The sequence below is a fragment of the Epargyreus clarus genome, unplaced genomic scaffold (assembly GCF_041222505.1).
Source record: "Epargyreus clarus isolate Ecla_fem2 unplaced genomic scaffold, WU_Ecla_fem_2.2 ptg000032l, whole genome shotgun sequence".
NCBI classification, from domain to species: Eukaryota; Metazoa; Arthropoda; class Insecta; order Lepidoptera; family Hesperiidae; genus Epargyreus; species Epargyreus clarus.
The window spans coordinates 3,259,903-3,287,088 of record NW_027332237.1 but is presented as its reverse complement, the minus strand read 5'-3'; the positions used below and the strand labels follow the sequence as shown (position 1 = coordinate 3,287,088).

General features: G+C 35.3%; 2 protein-coding genes across 2 annotated transcripts; both read right to left on the bottom strand.

Annotated features, from left to right (window-relative positions):
• Positions 1-8,800: 8,800 nt before the first annotated feature.
• On the bottom strand, positions 8,801-14,881 carry LOC140755050 (odorant receptor 67c-like). The gene is made up of 5 exons (XM_073090233.1): positions 14,791-14,881; positions 13,934-14,038; positions 13,100-13,188; positions 11,421-11,487; positions 8,801-8,897 (listed from the first exon to the last, which is right to left on the bottom strand). Exons 1-5 carry the CDS (start codon positions 14,875-14,877, stop codon positions 8,832-8,834), a joined length of 414 nt encoding a protein of 137 aa, XP_072946334.1. The 5' UTR covers positions 14,878-14,881; the 3' UTR covers positions 8,801-8,831.
• A 1-nt stretch (position 14,882) lies between these two features.
• On the bottom strand, positions 14,883-17,070 carry LOC140754961 (uncharacterized). The gene is made up of 2 exons (XM_073090121.1): positions 16,370-17,070; positions 14,883-14,887 (listed from the first exon to the last, which is right to left on the bottom strand). Exons 1-2 carry the CDS (start codon positions 16,968-16,970, stop codon positions 14,883-14,885), a joined length of 606 nt encoding a protein of 201 aa, XP_072946222.1. The 5' UTR covers positions 16,971-17,070.
• Between the last annotated feature and the right edge of the window lie 10,116 nt (positions 17,071-27,186).

The window sequence follows — 27,186 nt, the reverse complement described above, 5'->3', positions numbered from 1 at the left end:
CTAAAAAAAAATCATTCATTACCAACATTACGTATAATACCTTACTTTCGGTAACAATTTCTACTTCAAAGTACGAAATAGAACCAACATAAAAGGACGAATTAATTTCTTTGAAGCCTAGCCATTACATTATATAGTTAAGGCTGAATTTCGAATGACAAAATCAAAAAGAATGCGAGAGGAAAGTTTAACAAAAAAGCCCTTTTTAAGTCTTCGTAGGAGCAAAATTCTTAGAAATGCCGACCATTTTTTGTTATAAGGCCCTATGTGAATTTTATTTTTACCTGCGGCAACTTGATCTTAGAATGCAGACTAAAAATACTAAAATTATACGTTTCAAGTTATGTACCTGAACTGTTTTTGTTGGAGGGAAACTTTGATTCGATTGCGCGCGGCATCGCCGCCATACCTATTTATGCTTTAATATTAAATATTGTTTTAGTGTATTTTTATTTGAAGCGAGGTTAAATATGTATTGGTTTGTAAGGGTGTGGTAAGAAAGACATATTTTGGAGTAATTCCAGCTTAGTCCTCAGGTGTAGCGGCGCATCTGTGGGCGATCTACAGTAGGAATATCTAATCCTATCTGGGGTTGATTATAGATGTCCATAGGCGGCAGTAGCTACTTACCATCTAAAATAAACTATTTGATTTAATTACCATCAGGTAGACTGCATGCTCGTAGATTTGAACATTTTCTAAACTTTATGCATAGATCATAGATTAGTAAAGATACTTCGCCGCCTTGAATTTGAATGAAGCCGCAAATGGCTTATTATAGTAAGTTCTTTTTTTGAATTCTTGACAAATAAAAACATTTTTAGAGAAAATTTACGAATAAATAACTAATACTGCGTAATTTACATGATAATTAATAATTTATAATAATAATTTCAAATATTTTAAGGACATTTTAGCACGGAGACGTGGCAAAACTTTTTTACGCAACTATTTCAATTCTCCAAAACTGGGTACATTTTCTTGTCTTGCCACGTCTCCGTGCTAAAATGTCCATAAAATATTTGAAATAATTATTTATTTATTATGTAAATTACGCAGTATTAGTTATTTATTCGTAAATTTTCTCTAAAAATGTTTTTATTTGTCAAGGATTCAAAAAAAGAACTTACTAATAAGCCGTTTGTGGCTTCATTCAATTTCAAGGCGGCGAAGTATCTTTACTAATCTATGATTCTGGCAAATAAGACGTAAGGCCTTCGAATAATTTGAAGTATTGCAAGATTTGAAAGAGACATTGTCACGAAAATTATAACAGGGTCAAGGTGAAAACCATAAACCATTGTAGCGTGCTCACAAACCCATTAAACCTAATCAAATTGTAAATGAACTTGACACGCATTGTATTGACACCTTTACATTTCTCATTTAGTATCTGATTTATGAAAGTAAAGGTACGCTACGTAGTTCGGCTACAGTTCAAGCAATTTATGATTCTTCTGTTTTTATTCTGCTTTATAAGAGTTGTTAAAGTGTCTGTGATAGCCTAGTGGTTAAGAAACTCGGCCTCTCGATCGAGGGGTTCAAATCCTAGGCACGCGCCTCTGATTTTTCAAAATTATGTGCGTTTAGAAATTAATTATCACTTGCTAAACGGTGAAGGACAACATCGTGAGGAAACCTGCATACCTGAGAGATTTATAAAAATAAAAATCTCAAAGATATGTGAAGTCTACCAATACGCACTTGGCCAGCACGGGGGACTATGGCCTAATCCTTCTCATTATGAGAGGAGACCCGTGCCCAGCAGTGGGACAGACATGGGTTGATGATGATGATGAAGAATCATGTAAAGATGTTGAATTCAGTTTTTATTCTGCTTTATAAGAATTATGTAAACTGTCTGTGTTCTGCTTTGAAGATGGAGGTACTAATGATTAACTTAATCTTAAATGCTTAATCTTATGCTTAATCTTAAAACTTAAATGCTTAACAGACGCATGTTGGTCTTGTGAAGTGGCAAAGCATCTGTGATTGGCTTCAATTAGAACCCCTCTTTTCGGAATTCAGCTTCGATTAAGTTTAAATCTCCACGGGCGGAAAAAGTAGGTACCTACCTACTATCACAGTATAAGGATATATAACTATTCCCGAGGGATAAATAAAATTAACAGTTGACATTGACCTCTGACCGCGAGCGAAGCCGCAGATAAAATCTAGTTACCTTTGTATAAAAAAAACCTATTTTATTCACTTGTTTATGGAGTTTTTTAAGGTCCACTAGTCAAAGCTAAATCTTTATCCTAATAACAACTATTCAGACTATTTTTCCCTCTGCATCCAGCTATATAAAAATCTAATTCATAGAAATTAAAATTGATAATAATAGATCAGCTAAAACTCGCCATAACGTTACAATTGTAAAGTTTACTTTTGCATACACGCAGTGTTTAATGTCTTCACGGAGCATAAAAGTGAGTAGAAATGGAACAACTTACAGTGTTTGAAGTGACATAACATGTTGAGTAACTCGGCAAAAAGTTACGAACATTTAGTAAAGTCATCGTAAAACAAAGGAAATGATGTTGCAAATACAAGTCTGAAAGTCAGTTTAAACGCAAAATGAAGTGGAAATGAGACAATTGAAAAATTTGTAGTGACTTAAGTTAAAACACTTGGGAAGCAAAAAGTTACGGACATTTACTAAAGTAATCGAAAATAAAGGAAATTGTGTAGCTTTTGTAAATATAAGTCATACTCTGAATTTGCTACACGTTTTGCAATTTTGACTTTTGCCGCATACGCGCAAAATGTCTTAAAAGATAATAAAAGCGAAAATGAGACACTTGAAAAATTGTTTGAAGTGACATAAGTTAACAAACACTTGAAGCAAAAAGTTACAAATATTTAGTAAAATCGTCGTAAAACTAAGTAAGTAAATCATATTGCTTAGGTACCTACTCTGAATTGGCTAAATGGTTCGCAATTTTTACATTTGCCACATACGCGCAAATTATCGTAAAAATAATAAAAGTCACTGGTAATGAGACAATTGAAAAAGTGCCTAAAGTGACATAAGTTAAGAAACACTTGAAAAACAAAAAGATACGAATACTTAGTTAAAACTGCTCACGTACTCTCATGTTCCTACGCGGTTTACAATTTTCACTTTTGCCGCATACACGCAAATGTCTCAGGGAAGTGAAGTGAGTGAGCAAATAAGACAATTGAAGTGACAACAAAGTGTTTGTAGAATGTAAAACGTTGAGCGATGGAGTTAGGAGTATGCTTACTAGATATGTTTTACGACCATTTAGTAAAGCCACATTGAAGAAGTGTAACAGACGAGCATGCAATCCACCTGATTGTAAGTAGCTTCTGCCGCCCATGGACATCTGTAATCAACCCCAGATTACATATTTACCCGAGGTTGACCACAGATGCGCTGCTCCTCCTAAACACTAATCTGGAGCTGGAACACCTCGAAATAGTGGGTCTTCTTTACCCTTTAAACCACAACACAGCAGCGCTTAACACTGCTGTTATTAGGCAGAAATAGGTGTGGCGGTACCCGAGTCAAACCACATTGAGTTCTACCACCTTAATATCACTGAAATTGAACCACAAACGGGTTTTTACAAAACGTATGCTAACTGAAGTTTTGTTTACAGAAGTGAATCAGTCTTCCGATTTCCCGACACAACTGTCAATTGTTTGTTCGCGCAACAGGTGGGCGATGAGCCACGACTGAGTTTCATGAAGATTACGTGATACATCGTAGATCATTGAAAAGTCTTCTAAAAGTGCCCGGGATTTTCAGTCAGAAGTGGTGAATATGAATGAATTAAGGAGACATAATTATCTCAGGCTACGATCTCAGGTTGGAATGCAATTTTATACGAGGTTGATTACACAATTTACACATGTCCATGGACGATTCAGGTGGGCTATATGATCATGTGCTACTTCTATGTAATAAAAACAGCTATAAATAGTGTGGTAGTGTGAGAATGAATTGTAATATTTTTTTACAAAACGTATGCTAACTGGAGTTTTGTTTACAAAAGTGAATCAGTCTTCCGAGTTCCCGACACAACTGTCAATTGTTTGTTCGCGCAACAGGTGGGCGATGAGCCACGACTGAGTTTCGTGAAGATTAAGTGATACATCGTAGATCATCGAAAAGTCTTCTAAAAGTGCCCGGGATTTTCAGCCAGAATCGAAATGATGAATATGAATTAAGGAGACATACTTATCTCAGGTAGGAATTAAATTTTATCTGAGGTTGATTACACAATTTACACATGTCCATGGGCGATTCAGGTGGGCTATGTGCTCATATGCTACTTCGATGTAATAAGAACAGCTACAAATAGTGTGGTAGTCTGAAAAGGACTTTTAAAATGTTTTACAAAACGTATGCTAACTGGAGTTTTGTTTACAAAAATGAATCAGTCTTCCGAGTTCCCGACACAACTGTCAATTGTTTGTTCGCGCAACAGGTGCGATGAGCCACGTGAATCTTCATGAAACTCAGTGTTTCATGAAGATTAAGTGATACATCGTAGATCATCGAAAAGTCTTCTAAAAGTGCCCGGGATTTTCAGCCAGAATCTATATGATGAATATTTTAAAGAGACATACTTAATTCCTCCAGTTTAATTCTCAGGGGTAGCACTAGCAGCATCTGCAGCATCAGTGGTTGTCCACACCCCAAATATAATTAGGTTCTTATCTAATGTTGGCCACAGGTAGAAACCTAATTTTATCTGAGATTGATTACGCATGTCCATGGGCGGCAGTAGCCAGTGAACATCGGGTAAACTTATATTATAAAATAACATTGTTGTTTTAAGATAGAAATATTTTTGAATTGTTATTTTTTTATTTGAAAATAACTTGGAACAAATGATGAATATTGATATTATATACCAATTTTTACTTACAGTAGGTATTACATTCATTTAGAATGAAATCGTACTCAACTCTATCTATCTCTATATTTTTTTTTAATTTGAGTCTTTATAATAATTTCCTGCCAAATATTTAGCCTTCGATTTGGGCATATGATTGGCTCGATTAATTTACGCAAACTCATAGGTAACATCACTATTCGGTACTTATTACACCAATCTTTATCTCAATATAAAAAACCTCACGCACAACTAAAATTCAAGCCCAGTAATAAAATCCTCGGACTAAATCCGCAAAAAGAATACAAACCCGCCGTGAATCATATTTCGAATGCACTTGTTGCTTCCACAAAAAGAATAGGACGGCTAGCTGGATACGAGACCACCAAACAACTGAAAAAAGATACCTTTGAAGGCTTTTGTCGTAGTACGAGCGTAAAGCGAACGACAAAGTTAATTTAAAGCTTGCTAACAAGAAGAGTACCTACAATTTTATTTTTAAATCTATCAGTTACTTACTTTAAAAATATTGATCTAAATGTACTGGCGGAGGTTAGTAAACCTATATAACAATTTATTTCATAATAGTATACATAATAAAATAATACATCATTTTAATAAGAATGTTAGATACAATGTAGAAAAAACAGAAAATAATAATTTATAATGAATATAATAATAATTAATGTTACAGTCATATCAAACTAATTCATGTATAGATCACAAAATTGTTGGTTAGGTACAGTTTCTTTTTTGGATATTTAGAATATTCAATTTTGATGTGAATTATAAAATGTAACTATGTATTTACTAATTAACGATTAACACAGAAGACATTTCTTTTTTCGCTTTTCCATTTACGGTATTTACCAGCACATACTGTGTGACATAGTCACTATAATAGGCATTTTGTATATATAAGGACATCTTGTACGATTCTACTAATGCCCAACCATAGCTTACTCTTTCCCAGTCAGACCAAAACAGAGCCTGATACTGATTTATCGTACACGATGGCAGATTAAAAAGAAAACGTTTGTCGCTCGTAACCCTAGTTCACTACTTAACTGGCAACACTGGCACAAATCACTCCTTTTTATTCGTACTGCAACACCATTCACGTCGCACAGATAAAAAATTGACTTTTGGCGGGAAATCCGATAGGATGTTCTTTTTACGTTGTTCCGATACACTGGAAACTTCGACTTTTGACTGTTTGATTTTTGAAATGTAGTTTTCAACGTTAAAATATGAAGAGGTTCTTTTACTAAAATGTTTTAAAATAGTTAAATGCAATGGCAGCTTAGTAGTTGAATCTTTGCCTCTCTATCAGGAGGTCCAGGATTCGAATCTTAAATTAGAGCGTATCTATGGCGTATCTATACACAATTGTAATTGTAAAAATGTTATTTTGGTGTATGTACCGTATGTATATACGCATGTAGTAAAAGCGGTTATTTCAATATTAAAAACAGACACTCGATTTTTATTTTTATGTATAGATTAAAAAATATGTCTATATATAATAGGTATTACCGAGCATTGGTGTTAAGAAAGAAACCTCAAATTTTCAAACATGGTTTCTATAAAATTTCGATTAAACGAACATTACTTTCAGTATTACTTTTTACTTTCAGTATTAGTTCACTTTTGTAACACAAAACGGCACTTATTGAGCAGCACAATATTTATAGTAGGTTAATATAAAATTAATAAAAAAAAAGGGTAGAAGATTTTTTTCATTTTTTTTCTCCCGTTTACAACACTTGGCACGATGTATACTGCACAGCCTTCCGAGCAACGTTCGTATATGGTCCGGGCTGAAAATCAGTTGCCGAGATCCAATCTCGGTTTTTTTCTGAGCTCCGGAACCTTTTTCACAGACTTTAGCTGCAACACTCGATTATGTATTTTGTTTGTTTTTATTTTTTAATTTACTTTATTATTTTCAGTTTTTTTTAATATTTTGTGTAATTTTATTTCTTAAGAAAATTTAGTCAATAAGTTCATAATTAAGTTTGTGTTTCCATATGTGTATTTTCGGATTTCATTGTTTATGTGTTATAATTTGTTGTTGTTGCTTAAGTTCTTGAAATAAATAATCTATCTATCTATCTACTTCATCTACAAAAAAATAAAAATCATACGTGTTATCCATACAAGAATTTTCCGTACAGTTATAGACCAGTCCATTACAGTGCTAAACCGTAATATTACTAATTAATAAGCGATCTTCCTTGAATACTAGTTACTGTAGTAATGGAGGATTATTTCCTTATACCCATCTATTTTCTGCTATAAAACATACATGCAATTCATTCATACTATATTAACACATAACATAGAGTAAGAATAAGATAGAGTAAGAATAACAAATTACAAACTGATGACAAAAAATAATAACGAAATATATTCAGCTATAAAAGTGAAGTAACAATTTATCTCGCATAAAAAAACCTTTCCGTTCTATTAGACTTTACTTTTACCCTGATACCGTAAATATTTTAAATAAATAAATTATTGCATGAAAAACGGTTTAACGATTTCCAACATTACTCTCATGAATCGTATAGCCGCTATCGTCTTATTCATAATCCATCTAATGTTATCCCTGTCAAAGATTCATATTTCACAATTTTTTCATACTAGAAATTGTCAAATTTGGATTTACCTAGACTGACCAGGCTGTACAAGGAACTTGTATCTAAAGACGGATGCATTGATATGTTTAGTGATAATGTCAGGAAATTCAAAGCCAAAATTTTTAAAGTTTTGACTACGTCACACACGGCGTAGCCATACTTAAAGTGTCACAAATAATATGATTTTTAAAGTTGAAAATTTTCTAAATCTTACTAAATACCATCGTTAGTTACCGTACTTCTGTTAAACATCGCATGCTGTGACTATTTATAAATGGAATTACATGTAAGCACTAGATATTTAATGACACATTGTTACATCATAATATAACATCTATTTCTGTTATTCTCCAATAAAATAAATAAATCTCTGGCAGCGAAACATAGACAGATTTAGTATTGGGCGAATATAATGTCATAATAAACTTATTTAAAATAATTAGGTACTTTGACGTCGATAATTAAGAGTCTAAGTTATTCGTCCTCCAAGGCAACAGGCATGTAGGTTTAACTGACTGTATGACATGATTATATATTATTAGACTCTAAATAATAGCTAGGTTACTCTAGACTCAGGTAATAATACGGGTACGTAGAATTAGAACGTCACGTGATAATAAACGTTTAGATATATCCACCAACAGTACATATAGAAGTTGTAGATAATCTACTAATTCTTTAAAAGTGTTAGAACTCGTAGTTCGACCCCGGAGGTACCACTGTCACATCTATTTCTACCCTAGGATAGCTGTGTTGAGTTCTATTTTGCTCTGGTTTTAAGGGTGTGATAAAGGAAACAAGAGTTCTTCTAGACGAGGCGTTCTGGCGTAAACTGAACTCAGACAGTGTTTTAATCTTAACCAGGGAATACTGTACAGTCGTTTATTGTTAAGATTTCATGAAAAATAATAAAATATGGGTATCTTTTAATTACACTTTTTAATTATTCTCTATAGCAGTGATAGCCTAGTGGTTAAGAAACTCGGCTCCTCGATCGTGGGGTCCGAGGTTCATATCCCAGGCACTCACCTCTGATTTTTCAAAGTTATGTGCGTATTAGAAATTAATTATCACTTGCTAAACGGTGAAGGAAAACATCGTGAGGAAACCTGCATACCTGAGAGATTTATAAAAAAAAATAATCTCAAAGGTATGTGAAGTCTACCAATACGCACTTGGCCAGCGCGGTGGACTATGGCCTAATCCTTCTCATTATGAGAAGAGACCCGTGCCCAGCAGTGGGACAATAATGGGTTGTTGATGATGATGAATTATTCTCTAACACCCTACAATTCAAAATATAATTTAAGTATATTTATTAGGTTCGTGGCGAACTGTACATGGTCTTAAGCAGCGCGAAGTAAGACCAAGCAGTGCTCAAAATCTGGAAAGAAACAAGAAATATATAAAAATACATAATAAAACAGTAGTTTGACATTCTATATTAGTACAGAAAAATGACTGATTTTTATAAAACGGTTTCACATACATTTCTATCTACCCTAGAACTTCTTGTCACGCGTGTTTGGGGCCGTTGAAGTATTACGTAGGCAGATTTATTAAAATTATTAACCCCCACCCCCCTTGTCAAGTAACCAAAGCTGTTACCCCTCCCCTCATGCTTACGTAAACATTTTTTCAATTAATGTATTGTTTTTTTTAATATTATAATTATAAGGTTACAATTATAATTTTAAAAATGCCTAAACGTATGTATGCATTATTTGCTGGAATCCCCGAAAATGCGTTTGGTTTTCAAGCACAGATAATGTGAGGGTTGCCATTCGTGTAAACAAGTAAATAACTACCGATAACGTAATCATCATCTAGAGTCCCCTACCCCCTATGTCATCCAAAATAAGCAAAGCAAGGACCCCCCGCCCCCCGTAGTGCTCACGTAATACTTGAACGGCCCCTTGACGCACGCATGCGTGTTCCAACCGCACGCGTGTCTCGCATCCTATCGTGGCACACGCACACGCACGGTTCGCAAAGATACTGCAGCAAGTTAATCCATGTGTGCATGCATGCATGCGGGCGTAGACACGCTGAAGGTGGTAGAACCCATTGTGGTTCGACTCCGGCGGTACCACCGCCACACCTATTTCTGCCTAATAGCAGCAGTGTTAAGCGCTGCTGTGTTCCGGTTTGAAGAATGTGGTAAGGGAGACAGACTTTTCCGAGGCGTTCCAGCTTAATCCTCAGGGATAGCGGCGCATTTGTGGCCGACCTCAGGTAGGATATCTAATCCTATCTCGGGTTGCTTACAAATGTCTATGGACGGCAGTAGCCACTTACTATATTATAAAACTACTACTCCTATATTATAAAAAACTGCTACTCCTATATTATAAAAAAAAACACGCGCGACAGGATACGCATCCTTATACGTTCGATATTTTAAGGATAAAGCATCTACTAAGCGCTATTGATTTGAACTTAAATATTGAAAAATACAAAACCAACTAACATAATTGTTGGATTAAAAATATTTGAATGTATGTTAAAATGATTTACAACAATTAAGTGAGTATCGAAATGCATGGGATATAATTATAATATATGTATATTATTATAATTGCATCTGAAGAGACAGTAAGAACTTAATATTGGATAAACTGCAAACTGTTTCGTTTCTTCAACGTGAAATCCATTTTCCACCCTTTTTATTAAAAGCCGTATACAAAAATAGGTACATTAAAATACATTCATCAAATAAAGCTCATACAATGCTCCTGTGAATACTTCATATGCCTGCTATTAGAGTATTCACAGACTGCGCGAGATCTCGCCGCGTTTTTACGCAACTAAAATGTAATGCAACTTTCTCAGCGTACAATAATAAGCGTCCTACTATTATTTCTGTTTCTAACAGTGTTTCATACGGAACTATCCTGAGGAAGCTATCCTACACTACATAGTATACACAACACAGTATACTAATTTTCTAACTCCGCCATATCTGTTGCTACCTTAGAACAGCAATGTTACTGTTATAATGAAGGTGGTAGAACCCTTGTGGTTCGACTCCGGCGGCACCACCGCCACACCTATTTCTACCTAATAACAGCAGTGTTAAGCGCTGCTGTGTTCCGGTTTGAAGGGTGTGGTAAGGGAGACAGACTTTTCCGAGGCGTTCCAGCTTAGTCCTCAGGGGTAGCGGCGCATCTGTGGCCGACCTCAGGTAGGAATATCTAATCCTATCTGGGGTTGATTACAGATGTCCATGGGCGGCAGTAGCCACTTACCTTCAGGTGGACTGCATGCTCGTCTGCTACTCTTATATTATAAAAAAAAAATCGATTTAAGGGATATGGAAAGGGAGACATCTTAAGTTGGAACGCCTCGACGTTAATGCCGCCAACTTAGTCCTCATGGATAGTAACGCATCTGTGGGCGACCATGATTAGAAATCCTATCTTATTTTGGGCTAATCACAGAAGTACATGGGCGGCAGCAGCAACTATATAAACAACTATACAGAGTGTCCCGTAAGTACCACGACAAACTTATATCATCATCTTCTGGCTCCATCGTCAGAAAAAATAATCACTGCATCACCAAATTTGTACGCGCAGTTAGCGAAAGGATCTGAATCTGATCGGAAAGGAACAGGGCTAAATTTAGGAAAAATATAAAACAATCGATAGTACACTATCGATTGTTTTATATTTAAACGGTGACACTTTTACTAAGGATTTTTTTCCTCAGATCAGAACCTAAACTATGTTCTCCCTAAGTTTTTCGTAGTACTTACGGGACACCCTGTATATACAAAACTATGTATATATACCAACAGGTGAACTGCATTTTCATTTGCTACTTATATGTTTACAACTTCTATAATGCCTCTTTTGCGACTTCACACTGTTCTTTAGCGTCAAAAACGCTTGTAATATGAAGTTACCTTCATAAACGCCCGCAGGTTGACGTCAGCAAACCCAGACGCGGTCAGCCTGCAAGGTTTCTGCGATCTGCAAATAGACCTTTGTTATCTAAATATGGTAACATTTTAAACTGAAGAAATTTTCGTTTTTTTATACATAGACGAAGGTACTAAATAGAGTCGTAATGACGCTTTTTTATAATAAAACTTATCTAAAGCAACTGAAAATATACTAAGTTCCGTGGTTCTATGGATGGTACATTTTTTTTGTGTTAATATACAGGGTGATTTTCTCATATACCTATAATTCCCAGAATTTGATCCTTATAAGCGACACTATCAGATAGTGGAATAATATAGAGGGTGTATTTTTTTTCAAAATGAACTCGTTCGATTCCTGGCTAAGGAAAAAGATATTTTAAAAAACTCGGCCTCGTAACTCCCTTCAGCATTTTTCGCTAATCCTTATAGTTTCGGATTAGGCCCTGAAGGCCTATTAAAAAAATCACCTTGTACATATCAAAATCAAATCAATTTATTTGTGATTATTATTGTTACTTGGTACACATTTTGTTACATAGTCGCTTATTCTGTCACTGGGTGGCTTACAAATCATATATAAACTATTATTATATAATTAAACATGACTAGATAACAAATTGGATTACTGATTTTTATCGCTCAAAGAGGATAGCTCAAAGAGACGTATTGGCCCATACGATTTTCTAGTTCTGACACAATCCACTAGGGGCGCTGATTGGAAATTGTATGGGAAAATACGTAAACAAATACCAAAACGGTCATATTTGTCAAAACGTAAAAACTCCTGGTAAGAGTACTAATGTCAAGTCTGATGTTAAGAGGTTTTTATTACTAAAGGTCTATTTGATTACTTCGTCTATGATGTTATGGTGACATTCTGACGTCAAAAATATTTTGTTATTGGCAAAGAAATTTATTTTCACCCCTTTCTAATTTTAAGTACGGCTTCTCTGTTGTTGTTCGTTTTATTTTGAGATCTATTGTAAAAATATATTTAGAAATTGCCTTACATAAAAAAAGCAAGAATTATGTAAGTAGAAATTTATTTTATTTTCATTTTTATGTCTTCAGTTGTCACAATTATGGGTCGTTTTCAGAGTAAGTTCAATCGTTGAATTAGTGAGACTTTGTGTGTCAATAGTTTAACTCTTAAGTATTTACATCGTTAAACTACTAAGTAGAAATGAATCGCAGAAAGTACACATTTCCTCGATTATTACATTAATTTGGATAGTACAGACAGCCTAGAATATATATTTTTCACTACCTATTTTAAAACATATCCACAATGTCAACAAACATGTCCCTTTAATCCACAAGAAGTTTAGTTAACCATTTTCATTGACCTCCCGCATATATGATGGCCTATACTTTAGAGAGCCCAAATTGGATCTTCTGTACTGTATTACCGATTTTTATAAATTATAGCTTCAACACCTTATCCATAAATAGCGATTTAAATATCAATCGGACTTTTCTCGGTTATTGTAAGATGTTATGTTTTTACCACACTTTTATTAGCTTGACATGTATGTATGTATGTATGTAACGAGATCTATGTCAGATCGAGATCATGATCGTCAGGAATCAGGACTAACGATTTTCCTTGTGCGATTTTAGCTTGTATTTTTTTGTTTTTAAACTATAATTATGCTCACCTAGTTTGCACCAGAAGTAAATTCTTGGCAATTGTTGGCTTCGTCTCATACCACTTGCTTTTGTAAACAGCGTCTCCTATTTCCATACTCTGTTCAAAAATAATTTAAAGTATTTTTAATACAGGTAGATATATTTTCGATTAAATTAACAAGGGAGATAGAAGCTTTGTTTTTAACATCGTTAAGCAACTTTGGACACGTTCGGATGATGGGTGGGTAAATATTAATGGCTAAATATCATACGCGCTTCTGTGCTACATGGGAAACATCAAATATTATTATATTAATTCCAATAGATTTATTGAAACAGCAGACACTAAACCATTTTTAAGGCCTTATGATTTGAAAGCAATCGACATAGAAAACATTGTCCTTAGGTAACGCATGTCTGATCGACTTCAGGCAGAACTCCTGTTCCATATGGAGTTGGTTACAAATGTTACAAAAACAACAGTGACATTATGAACAAATGGGTTGCATGTTCACTTGCAACAATGTTATAAAACAAGAACAAGCAGTGATAGCCTAGTGGTTAAGAAACAAATCCCAGGCACGCACCTCTGATTTTTCAAAATTATGTGCGTATTAGAAACTAATTATCACTTGCTTAAACGGTGAAGGAAAACATCGTGAGGAAACCTGCATACCTGAGAGATTTATAAAATAAAATCTCAAAGTTATGTGAGGTCTACCAATACGCACCTGGCCAGCGCGGTGGACTATGTCCTTATCCTTCTCATTATTACAGGAGACCCGTGCCCAACAGTGGGTCGATAATGGGTAGTTGATGAATGTTATAAAAATCTAGTCATGCGTATTTTAAAATGATCTTACCGAGCGCATGAGCATGTCTCCGAAAAAACAGAGAAGAAATATTTGCAGCAGACATGATGACAGGAACGAGAGAAATGTCATGACGTATGGCGAGTCTTCTATAGCCTGTAAACATACGGTGGATTATAATTAAACACATAACGGATACGTATTTGATGAAATATAAATGCAATATCCGAAAAAAGGAAGCAACAAGAATATTTCGGTTAGAGCTTTTACCGACCCATTTCTTTCTTTAAATCTGTAGCCTTCGGAAAGGTCAAACCTATTAAGATAGTCCTCGCACATTCTTAATATTATAGAAGTAGCAGACTAACATGCAGTTCAGTGATATTGTTGATATAGTGATATTGAACCCTAGATAAGATCTGAGATCTTCAATGCTATGTGATAAATCAGAAGACAAAGTAGAAATGCTTCAGAGAAATATGCCTACTTTTTCCCATCCTTCCAACCAGAACAGCAACGCTTAACGCTACTGTATTTGGTAGAAATAAAACATACCTTGAAGGTGGTAGAACCTTTGTAGTGCGAATCCGGCGGCACCACCGCCACACCTATTTCTGCCTATTAACAGCAGTGTTAGGCGTTGCTGTGTTCCATATTGAAGGGTGTGGTAAGGGAGAAATACTTTTCCGAGGCGTTCCAGCTTAGTCCTCAGGAGTAGCGGCGCATCTGTGGCCGACCTCAGGTAGTACTATCTAATCCTATCTGGGGTTGATTATAGATGTCCATGGGCGGCAGTAGCCACTTACCATCAGGTGGACTGCATGCTCGTCTGCTACTCCTATATTATAAAAAAAAATATCTCAACAAAATGTTTAGAACGCCTATAAGTATAAATGATAATCACTTACCATAACATTGAATCCAGTAAGACAGATTAAAATGGAACTCGATACAAAATTAAAGAGAGTTGACTTCGTGAATATCATTTCAAGCATATCAACTAATCTGCAACCAGAAATATACATTTTATAATTTAATATTCCGTCAGCAGTAGCCTTTATTTTTGTTATCGATGGAAAAACCTTTAAAAGATCACAGACTCACAGACTCCGTAGGGAGCGAAGTCGGGTTATGTGGCATTTTTACCGCCCCCCGGTGGCCGTCCTCAGAGCTTGGTGGAGAACTCCGGGATCTCCGACGGAAAACAACCAGAATCCTCTAAATGAGGCCCCTATCGGGCTCTATCCTGGGGGGAGCAAATTACGCTCCTCCGCACAACTGGTGTTTACAACGGTATGCGATCACACATACCACCTTCCTTCCCGGGGTTGCTTGCTGGACGGTTCGAGTTCCCACTCTTGCCGCCCGCAACTCCGGAAGCCGCTTTTTAGTCGCCTCTTACGACAGGCAGGGGATACCGTAAACTCTGGTCCCGGGACTACAGGGACACAGCAGTGATTGAAACGGTTAAATACAACTTACCGAAATAATGTTTGATGCCATTTTATCAACTCAACAAATTTCAATTGAATAATTTCGTTCGAAGTGTTTACGCTGAGAAGATTTTCAAAATTATGATGTAGTAGACGGAATTGGATCCGTAAAAAGGTACAACAGATGTAAAACAGATAATCTGCTGCACATACATTTATTACAACAATAGATTCTGAAAAATAAAAACTAACTTTATTTAAAACCGGTTTCATATTTACACACTGAACCCTCCCACATATATACAATATCAAAATCCCAAATACCCTTCTTACAACAGTAAGAAGGATACTTAGGGATATTGATGTAAAAAACAATTATATAGATATCACGTCTTATCACATTACACATATTTTCAGCGATACGAGATAAATACTTGAGCATCTCAAAGTGAAATACTCATAGGCAAGTCATATCAGTGATCTTTCAGTTTTCGTTTAAGTAGGAATCCTACAGGATTATGAGTTGCCCAATATACTCGTAATAAACAATTGATATCAGTAGGACTACCATGAGTTTACAAAAGTATTACTCGCTAGCGACTGCGTAAAATAAATGTATGAAAAATTGTACAGCGCCTCTGGTGGTTACTCGTAGAACTAAAATCCGTAGTGACGTAACTCGATACGTAAAAAACCTATCGAAATCAAATCGCTAGCGAATGTCATTATGATCTATTGCCATACAAATTCGGTCCCATGAGTCATTAATTTGACAGACGTTGTCAAGAAATACCGTAACGATAGTAGTTATGTTATTCACTAGCAAAATGACAATAGTTTTCTATTTACCATTTCTATAGTGGCGTTTCTATGCCAACTCATGATAATGCTACAGGTGAAATATTTGCTTATTCTATTGTTGCAGCAAATTTTAACCTTTATCTTAAGACTATTTTATGACATTTACCTAGATTAATTAAAAACGGATTTATTTTTTACCAAATATTCGTACCGATATAATTGAGTAGTAATATTATTATAAAAAAAATCTTACCCGACCAAATCTGATGAATATACACAAACGGCCAGTACCTTATATCATGCGAATCAAAGGGATAAACTATCGGAAATGGCAGTATTAGATCAAGCTTCTTCGTTTTCATATACTTATACACGGTCAGAATCAACGAACTAGTTGCAAAGGTCAGCACCAACAATACATTAATAACATTTGATATTTTGATCACAATTCCTAAAAATTTCGTCTCTTCTTCCATAATTCTACGTTTTTCTTTATCTTTCCCTCTTGCATTCTTGAGTTCAAGCGCTTTCAAACTATCAATTACTTCATTTATTTCAAATTCGTATTTCAGAAGGAAGAAACCTTTACAATTTGCCATAAAACTGTACGTTATGCAAGGAGCTATGTAAGTTAGGGCGATTAAACTGTTCCCTTTGGCCAAGCCATCTACAAACCAGTATATTCCACCTACAAGATCAGAATTTAACCAAAAGAAATTTAATAAATACACGCTTAGATCTCTCAATTTAGTTTTAAGGGTACGACATTTGCTGTCTAATGAAAATCCACCGTAATGAGCAAGTAGTTTCAAAGATTTCAAATGGTTTTCTAATAAAAATGCTTCGTTGTCCATTTTTAGTTCAACTTCTTTTCGAATAAAGTTCTGCTCTTTTTAAAGTTAGCCCTTAAATACAAATATTTTGGGGGAGGGGTAAATAATGTTTTTAATTGCATACAATTATAGCTACGAGTATGTAATTAAATCTAATACTTACTTTATTATTTACGACTTTAACCTATTCTGATTTAAAATGGGTTTTTATAATTTATTATTTATCTTGTATTTGTATTTTATTCTGATTCACAAATAATACTGGTTCTTTCCTTAATACACCTTTATTACTTTTGCAAAACAAAATACCAGCATTACATATATTAAGTACCATTTTAACTACGTAACGTTGGTATACCCGGTTTTATTTCTGTGTTATAACAATATTAGACATGTTCTATTTGTCCCTGTAGTTTCGGGACCAGAATAGGGCTACGGTATCCCATGCCTGTCGTAAGAGGCGACTAAAAGGGGGCTTCCGGGGTTGCGGGTGGCAAGAGTGGGAGCTCGAACCGGCACGACGGCAGTGACTACTTTACAATTCTAAGTAAATATAATGTGTCGATCATATTTCTTGTGACTGTATTTTCCGCATTATAATAATATACATTTATCTCTAGATATTTGCATACTTGGAACTCATTATTATTACGGTAAATATCCTTGTTAAAGCCAATCTTTATAATACTACATATTAATCATTGATGCGTCATAGAATTATTGTTCTTAATAAGTTCGTCTCCAGTGGCACTGGCGTCACACAAATTCTTATTACAGCAGTGTTAATCGCTGCTGTGTTCTGGTTTGTAGGGTGTAATAAGGGAGACATACTTTTCCGAGGCGTTCCAGCTTAGTCCTCAGGGGTACCGGCACATCTGTGGCCAACCTCAGGCAGGAATATTAATCCTATCTGGAGTTGGTTACAGATGTCCATGGGCGGCAGTAGTCACTTAACATCAGGTGGACTGCATGCTCGTCTGCTACTCTTATATTATAAAAAATCTACATATTGCTACGCTATACAATTATCTTAATTAGTTCGTCTACAGTGGCACCGCGGTCACACCAATTCTGTCTTATAACAGCAGTATTAATCGCTGTGTGCTTGATAATGTGGTAAGAGACATACTTATATGAAACGTTCCAACTTAGTCCTCAGGTACAGTCAATGACCAACCAATGTGGTAAGAACTGATCTTTATCTTCGTACTTACACGGAGCATTCCAAGTTAATCATCAGGGGGCCTACCACCATGGTCTTTTAAAAACCAGCATAGTTCAGGAAAGTTTTATTTTTAATTATTTCCTCCTTAAAACAGTAAAATATTTCGTCATAAACAGATGAACAAACTAAAACCCTTATTAATTTTTCGCTTATCCATTGCATAAAACCAACTGCAATTGTCATATTTTGCTTAAAAAGTTAAATTTCCTGCAAAAAATTAAAAGTATGATTAAAATAATATTGTTTTAAGAAATGGTAGTAACCTCCCAGGCCCTCTCAATGGCCAACTTTAGGTAGAAATCTAATCCTAAATCCGAAGTTGATTACCCATATCCATGGGCAGTAGCCACTTGCCAACATGTGAAATGCATGCTCATTTTCTACATCAAATTCAAATTCAAATATATTTATTCGCAAGAACATGGGTAGTTCATAAGATAACAGTAAAGTATATAGTTCGCCAAGTTCCACCTGCCAAGGCATGCAGAAGTCCCAATTACAAATAAACTCAAATAATTCATTATTATAATTATGTCATCAAATAATTGAGGCTGTTAGAACTCTGACCCTCTGTTAGGACTGTGACTCTGAGGGTACTCTGACCCTTAACTACAAAAAACGATTTACAGTATGAAGAAAAGTAAAAGTATAGTTCGCTCCGAAGTAGTTGCGAGGAGGTGTAGTCATACAATTTACTATGGCGACGCGATTCATTTCTATATTCAGAGCGGACTAGCAGTTTTACGCGGACTATACAACATTTTTAAATTACGAAAATACAGATAGGTTAAAAATCATTAAAATGCAGTTAGGCCACTCTGGTTCTAGCAGCCTCAATTATTATCAATTGTCAGAATTTACATTTATATTATTATATTTATAATACTTTATTTATACAATATTACATCAATATAATAATCACTACTTAGTCATAGATTAGTAAAGATACTTCGCCGCCTTGAAATTGAATGAAGCCACAAACGGCTTATTAGTAAGTTCTTTTTTTGAATTCTTGGCAAATAAAAACATTTTTAAAGAAAATTTACGAATAAATAACTAATACTGCGTAATTTACATAATAAATAAATAATTATTTCAAATATTTTAGGGACATTATAGCACGGAGACGTGGCAAAACTTTTTTACGTAACTACAGTGTAAACTCCATGTAACGTCACTCGATTTAACGACAAACTCTATAAAGCGTCGAAATCAATTGGCTTAGTTGGTTTAGCTTGTATTCCATACAATGATACACTCTACATAGCATTACACCCACTCTCAATAACGACCACAGTTGAGTAAAAAAAGTACCTTTTAAGTTGCTAAAATTAGTAAAAACTGCGCACCAGTGTACGTTCTTTTGTCGTTTTATTATCCTAGCCCGCAATAAACTCGACTGTCGGCATCATGCATACGGAACTTTCTAAGAAATTCGTTCTTTTGTTTACCAAGATGCCTCAATATCAGAAGATATGAATAATATAATGAAAAAAATACAACAAAATTACTGGTGTAGCAAAAGACGTCAGACAAAAAAAAACAACACGCAATAGCGTTCAAATAAGATTTTTTTTTATGTACATAATGTACTAACACTAGACTGAAATAAACTTTTTCTTTTTCTAATTCTGATTTTTGTTCTCTCCATTTAACGACCACTCTCTATAACGCCATAAAATGCACAGTCCCTTCAGTGCCGTTATATAGAGTTTACACTGTATTTCAATTCTCAAAACTGGGTACATTTTCTTGTTAGGAGTGAGTAATCTTTACTAATCTATGTACTTTATTCTAGATCTAAATTAACGTGTTAATGTATAACTATCACGAAACAAACTTAAAGTAAGCGCATATAAACAAACTACTTCCTCCGGTTCAAAATTCGATCTCTAGACATAACACTGTCTGGCGGTTACCTTCCCCCTCCCCGCTACGCACCCTCCCCCCTCACCCCTATCTCTACTTCGCCCAAACGTATTTTTAACTGACTTCAAAAAAGGAGGAGGTTACTCAATTTGACCGTATATATATATATATTTTTATGTTTGTTCGGCGATTTTTTAAAACTTGTTTGTTAAAGCACATCAACACTGCTTTTTTGATGTAACTGCAGTGTGTTACTGTGGTTATGATCACCAATGGTACGATATAAGGTACAGTGGAACGGTAATAGATTAATGCTGATAAATAAACTTAATTAACAAGTAGTATGTGACTGACCTCAGATTCGTCATCATCATCATCATCAATCCATTACTGCCCCACTGCTGCGCAAATGTCTCCTCTAAAAATGAGAAGGATTAGGCCATAGTCCACCGCTCTGGCCAAGTGCGAATTGGTAGACTTCACATACCTTTGAAAACTTTTTTTTTAAATTTCTCAGGTATGCAGGGTGCCTCACGATGTTTTCCTTCACTGTTTAACACGTTAGCTGCGGAACGCGGCTTAAAACACCTCGTCCATGTCTGGTCGTTATAGCGGTAAGAAAAAACTTTAACTTCTCTGTGGTGCGAGAGGCATAACTTCCGTCTGGTTCAGTGTAGGAGAGTGATAACTATATGTTTGTGATGTGCTACTGATTCCTAGTTCTATGGTACACCAACCTAATGTCGGGTTTGTTAGACCTCGTACCGCACTGAACAAATAATAATGCTAACACAGTGCGGAACGAGGTTGGGAACGCCTCGTTTCCCCACGCACCTCGTACCGCACCCCACGCTAGCTTCACGTGGTTAGTGTTGTGCAACGCAGTCGAGGCTGCGTAGCGACGAAGTAGGACCGCTGTCTTTATGTTGAAAATTATCATGTCGAAACGTTGCCGAAAAAAGTTGATCATGGAGGAAGATGAAGAAAAACCGGTTGAAAAATCTGAGCCAGAATCAGAATACAGGAAGATATTTCAAAAACAGGTAAGTCACAAATATACTCTGTCTAGGTGAAAGTCCAGTAGTGAGACTTGGCAGGCTAGGCGTATATCCGTATAGTAAGAAATTACATTATAGATAATTACGTTTCCTGTTATGGTTCAAACAAAAGTTAAGTAGCTACATTATTGATATAGGAAACGTAGGCAAAATCGTTACCGAGTATTCCGATTACTCTTTACCCTTATCTACTCGCTCCTACTTTTCAGAATCCACTGCAAAGAAAGCACATCATCTCGATAAGGGTCCAAAGAAGAAGAGATGTGTCGGATGCTACGAAAAACTCCGCACATTCTTGACATGTCGTGAGGCAGACAAAAAAACCAAAAAAAAAATCTCACGGAATGCACTGTTTGCAAAAAACCTTATTGTCTGAAATGTTTCAATGAAAAACATCCATAACTTTTCCCCTTTTTGTATTCATTCTGTCCATAACGTTGATAAATAAAAACAATAAAATAAAATCGATATTTATTTTCCCATCACTAAATTATATGGAAACCTGCCATTTTTCAGTGCGGTCCGAGGTGCATTAGACCCACATTTTATTTTACCCATAGAATCTAAAGTAACGAATTTAACCAAGGGCGGCGGCAGTTTTAGGTTAATCAACTCATTGTTAATAATAATCAAGACAAAAGCCGTCGATTTTGTCTTATTTGGCGCCAAAAAAAGGATTTTAGTCTCCTTCGGGCGGTGGGATTTAACACGCCTCGTGCCGCCACAATGTCGGATATAGGACGAGGTTTAAAACAACTCGTAACGCAGTAATGGAAAGTACAGAAAAATCTGTGCCGCAGGGAACGTGTTAAGCAAGTGATAATTCATGTGTATACGGACATAACTTTGAAAAATCAAAGGTGCCTGGGATTTGTATCTCAGACAATCAAGACGCCAAATTTCTTAACCACTAGGCTATTACTGCTTCGCTATACTGCCTATACCATTGATTCCCAAAGTGGTCCAGAAGGACCCCCAGGGGTCCACGGGAGACTCACTGGGGGTCTACGTAGGCGTGAACAAAAAATGGGGTCCACAAGATGTTAGTGGGGGTCCACGAAAATTGATCTGCTTTTGATACTAAAGCGCAAAAATGTAAGCATAGTTTCTACCTATTAATGTATGGCGTAGGGCCTATCTACATTTTTGACACAATTTTTTGTCGACTTTAAGAATGTGGTAGTAATGTATCAGCAGGGGGTCCACCGAAACCAGCAAAATTTTGAAAGTGGTCCACGACAAAAATAAGTTTGGGAACTACTGGCCTATACGTTAAAATAGCTCTCACAAAAAGTTCGTAAAAATTATACAGTCCATAACTTTGACGGCATGTTCCCTTGGCCTCATTAAAAATGGGTTTGTTGCTATCGTGCAGAACCCTAATTATGTTAAACAGCGAACAATTTATAATAATTATGGTCTTATATTCGCGGCTTAGTTAAAATTACTAGTTTTAACTTAAACTTGTTTTAAATACGGCGACTTAATTATAAGGTACACTATGATATTATCTTTTGCGGAATTTTATTTTACAATAAAATTACCGTTTAGTTATCTGTGGTTTCACTATTATAATCAGGTAAGTCTAAAAAAATGCCTATATTTTTTTCGTGTCGTAATTGCCATTTCATAATATGCCGTAAATAATTTTATTCTAAGATCAAATTTTGATAATTTCTAGTAGGCATTGTCAAAATTCGATCTTTGGTAAGCAAAATATTGAATAGATTATATAAATAACAGACGTGAAGGTAGAACCCTTTTCTTACATACTTTTCCTAGGCGTTCCAGCTTCTTGGAGGACTCCGGTTGTATTCCGTCGGAGGTCCCGGAGTTCTCCATGCGCCATTAGACCTATGTATTTTTTTAATTAGGTGAATGATTTTTAGCATTTTTAGTTAAGAAACGTTAATTACTGATATGTAATAATGTGTTAAATTTTTCCACTTCTTAGGTAGTTATGACAACTTGGCAACATTATGACGACCAGTGGCGCCCCCACCACAATCACCGAAAAGTCTGTTAGACTTTAAAGTTTATTTTGGAGATGACATTGATAATAATAATAATAAACGTTTATTGCCATAATAACACACACACAAATTTACACAAAGAATAAATGTACATTTTACAGTAATATTAATATGACAAAAAGGAATTCGGCTCAGCATTGCTGTCTCAGAATCAGGGATTCGAGTAGCGCTGTTTTTCAGCCGCTCCTATAATCCCTGTGGTGTTAGGTGGGATAAGAAGATAGTCAGCCGTGGGGCATCTCCTGGGTTTTAAAATCCAAGCGTGTATGTGTGTGTGTGTGTGTGTGTGTGTGAGTGTGTATGTACGTATTTGGAGGTTAATTAATGTGTTTAATTAGCATTAAAGAACTCCTTTATTGGTAGATATTGCATGCAGGCAGGTTTCAAATTTTCACCAGCAAGTTGTCTTTTTAACAAAGCAGATTTATATTTGTGTTTGAAGCATTCCGTTCTCATTTTAATGATCCTTTCAAATAACAGTTTATATTTAACTAGCTGACCCGGCGAACTTTGTACCGCCTCAAAATCTATTTATCATATATGTCATATAAAATATAGCCTATGCTACACGTGGATAATGTAGCTTTCGAATGGTGAAAGAATTTTTAAAATCGGTCCAGTAGTTTTTAAGCCTATTCATTGCAATCAAACAAACAAACAAAGTTTTCCTCTTTATAATATTAATAATAATAATATAATAATATAGACAAAATTAAGAGTACAAGTTACACAGTTAGCACAGACTTTTTTGCACAGCTTTAAGAGCACTAGTTATATAGTTCAAGCTATTTAGCACAAACTATGTTAAAAATATATTTAGCACAAATTACAAGCACAAGAGTTATATAGTAAAACTATGGTTTCTAAGCACGAATAATTTCGCAAGCTAAAAAGTAAGTAGACCTGACTTCGGATAGGGCCCCCGCTATGAGGAACTCAGAACGTGTTGGAATTTAACTAGGGTTACGACATTTTAGTTTTAAATAAATAAATTTCTTACTAATTATATATTTTATTACTTAATTTGATGTCGTTGTAAAGATTAGGATTTTTCATAATATTGTAAAAAAGTTTGCCTTCAAAAACGAAGTTTGGCAAAAAGATCTAATCTTCCATTTATGAAATTTTGTTACCGTATAAAACGGACCACACTATTTTTACCTAACTAAGGATACCTAATGTTTTTCGAGCTTGTCTATGTATGTCATAGATTAGTAAAGATACTTCGCCGCCTTGAAATTGAATGAAGCCACAAACGGCTTATTAGTAAGTTCTTTTTTTGAATTCTTGACAAATAAAAACATTTTTAGAGAAAATTTACGAATAAATAACTAATACAGCGTAATTTACATAATAAATAAATAATTATTTCAAATATTTTAGGGACATTTTAGCACGGAGACGTGGCAAAACTTTTTTACGCAACTATTTCAATTCTCAAAACTGGGTACATTTTCTTGTTAGGAGTGAGTAATCTTTACTTATCTATGATGTATTTACAATAAATAGATATACCACTATAATGTCTTTATTAGTAGTATAAATGTGTCTCATTTTTAGGCCCAAACGGCTTAACGGATTTTAACAAATAAAGTATCGTTGAATTCGTCTACATTGTGGGGCAACATAAGCTTTATTTTTAAGCATTCAAGTATTTTGTTTTTTTATTTCATTATTTTTTATTTTTATAACTCACATTTTATATTTAACAGAAACCAATTTCCCAATAAATTATAAGTTTGTATAGTCCGCGCCAAACTGCTAGTCCTCTCTGAAGTTGTTGCTACAGGTGTAGACATACAATTTGCTATGGCGACGCGATTCATTTCTATATTCAGAGTGGACCATACTCGTCACTATTTTTTACGAATTTATTATAAACGAGGAAAGTACCACCATTTCAACTAGTACCAACTTACTTCAAACAAGTGTATGAAAGTGCCACCCCTAAATATTATCTGGATCACCCCTTGCGTGAGACCCCTGCGGCGTTTGGCAACAGCAAGTGAGCACGCACAAAAAGTGACGTCACATAAATTAAAACCTGTTTCGAGCCATGGGGTAGTTCTTTGTCATGTGTTTTGTGGGCTTACACCGACCGAGTAATAAAATAGAGGCCTAATGCGAATTTCTAGTAATCGGCGCTTCACTCCCGTTTAATAATCAATCCATCTAATATTTGTCTATCAAAGAATAACAATTTCTTGTACTCAGAATTTGTTAAATGTTTTAGCTAGACAACAATATTACAATAGTCTTCTGGTAACATCACACATATCTTATGCGGTTACATATTATTTTATTGTAAAAACGACAAAGACAAAAGGGCATAATAATTCAACAGTATTAAATACAATACAATGGTAGCAGTGAAAGCCTAGTGGTTAAGAAACGCGGCCTCTCGATCGAGGGGTCCGAGGTTCAAATCCCAGGCACGCACCTCTGATTTTCAAATTTATGTGCGTATTAGAAATTAATTATTACTTGCTAAACGGTGAAGGGAAACATCGTGAGGAAACCTGCATACCTGAGAGATTTACAAAAAAAAAATCTCAAAGGTATGTGAAGTCTACCAATACGCACTTAGCCAGCGCGGTGGACTATGGCCTAATCCTTCTCTTTCTGAGAGGAGACCCGTGCCCAGCAGTGGGACAGTATTAATGGGTTGATGATGATGATGAAATACAATACATATGAAACCATTCTAACATTACATAAGTCAGCTAGGTCTTACATAGCGGGGCTAAAATAAATCTAGCGTTACGTATATTATTATTATAAAGTATCCTTAATCACTTGTCAGGATATATTTTCATTACAATACTTTTTAGTCAATTTATGTTAATAAAAGTCTATTTAAATGTTGGTGAGAAGCAATGTAGCGGGAAACTATATAAAAAGAAAAGGATATTATATATGTTTTTTAGAAAAATAAGATGTCATGGAATGAATTGTCAGAGAAAATAAATAATGGAGTTGTAACTGAATCTTTTATTGTATAAAATAGTATTCCAGGAATAATGAGCTCACACACTCATGATATTACTACTAACGATAGTGCTAAAGAAATAGACAGCAAACATACATCAAAATAAGGCACTTGGATCGTAAATACAATACGGACTCTATTTAAATTATTTATTAACTCCATGAAAACCAGATTTCCTAGAACAAAAAAATAAATATTTTTTCAACATTTATATAACAAGGAAAGGTCGGAAGCTCTTCTAGTGAAATGTTGACTTTTCCTCAGTTGAGCTGTCCATTTTATTTATAGTTGAGTGCAACAGACAGACGGTGTCCTATTACTGATTTGTTCTTAGAAATGAAATAAAGACATATTTTTTGCAAAAACGAAATGTTAGAACATATTTTGCAGATTTTCAAATAGGTGTCAAATTGCATAAGTTGTTTTAAATTCGGTCTCTTACGTGTGAGATCGGAGATTCTAAAGCCAGAAATATTTGTAAAATAGTAGACGAGCATTCAGTCCACCTGATGATAAATGGCTACTGTTACCCATGGACGGCAAATAAGATTGGATCAACCCCAAATAAGATTGGATTCCTACCTAAGCTCGGCTGCAGATGCGCCACTACCGCTGAAGACTAAACTGGCATGCTTTAAAATTGTACATCTCCCTTACTGTAAGCGGAACACAGCAGCGCTTAATACTGCTGTTATTAAACCCGCTTCACATTCTCACGAGAGTCTCGCGAGAACGCGAAAAAGGCACGAGAAACAAGAATGTGGAGCCGATACGAATTGGGTTTTTCACGCGTTCTTGCAAAGATTCTCACGAGTTTCTCGCGAGAATGTGAAGCGGGCTTTAGGCAGAAATAGGTGTGGCCGTGGTGCCATCGAAGTCGAACCACACAGGGTTCCAATACACTTAACCTTACGCTTACTTTGAGGTACAGTCAATAATCTTATATATAAAATTCTCGTATCACAATGTTAGTTACCATACTCGTCCGAAACGGCTTTACCGATTTTCACCATATTTTATATGCATATTCAGTAGGTCTGTGAATCGGCTACTATCTATTTTT

Coding starts and splice junctions, on each gene's coding strand:
- LOC140755050 (XM_073090233.1), bottom strand. CDS start 14,877: ATGCTTGAAATGATATTCACGAAGTCAACTCTCTTTAATTTTGTATCG. Junction 11,488..13,099: donor TTACTTCTGGTGCAAACTAG/GTGAGCATAATT, acceptor GTCTATTTGCAG/ATCGCAGAAACCTTGCAGGC. Junction 8,898..11,420: donor ACCTGCGGGCGTTTATGAAG/GTAACTTCATAT, acceptor GTTTCTTTCCAG/ATTTTGAGCACTGCTTGGTC.
- LOC140754961 (XM_073090121.1), bottom strand. CDS start 16,970: ATGGACAACGAAGCATTTTTATTAGAAAACCATTTGAAATCTTTGAAA.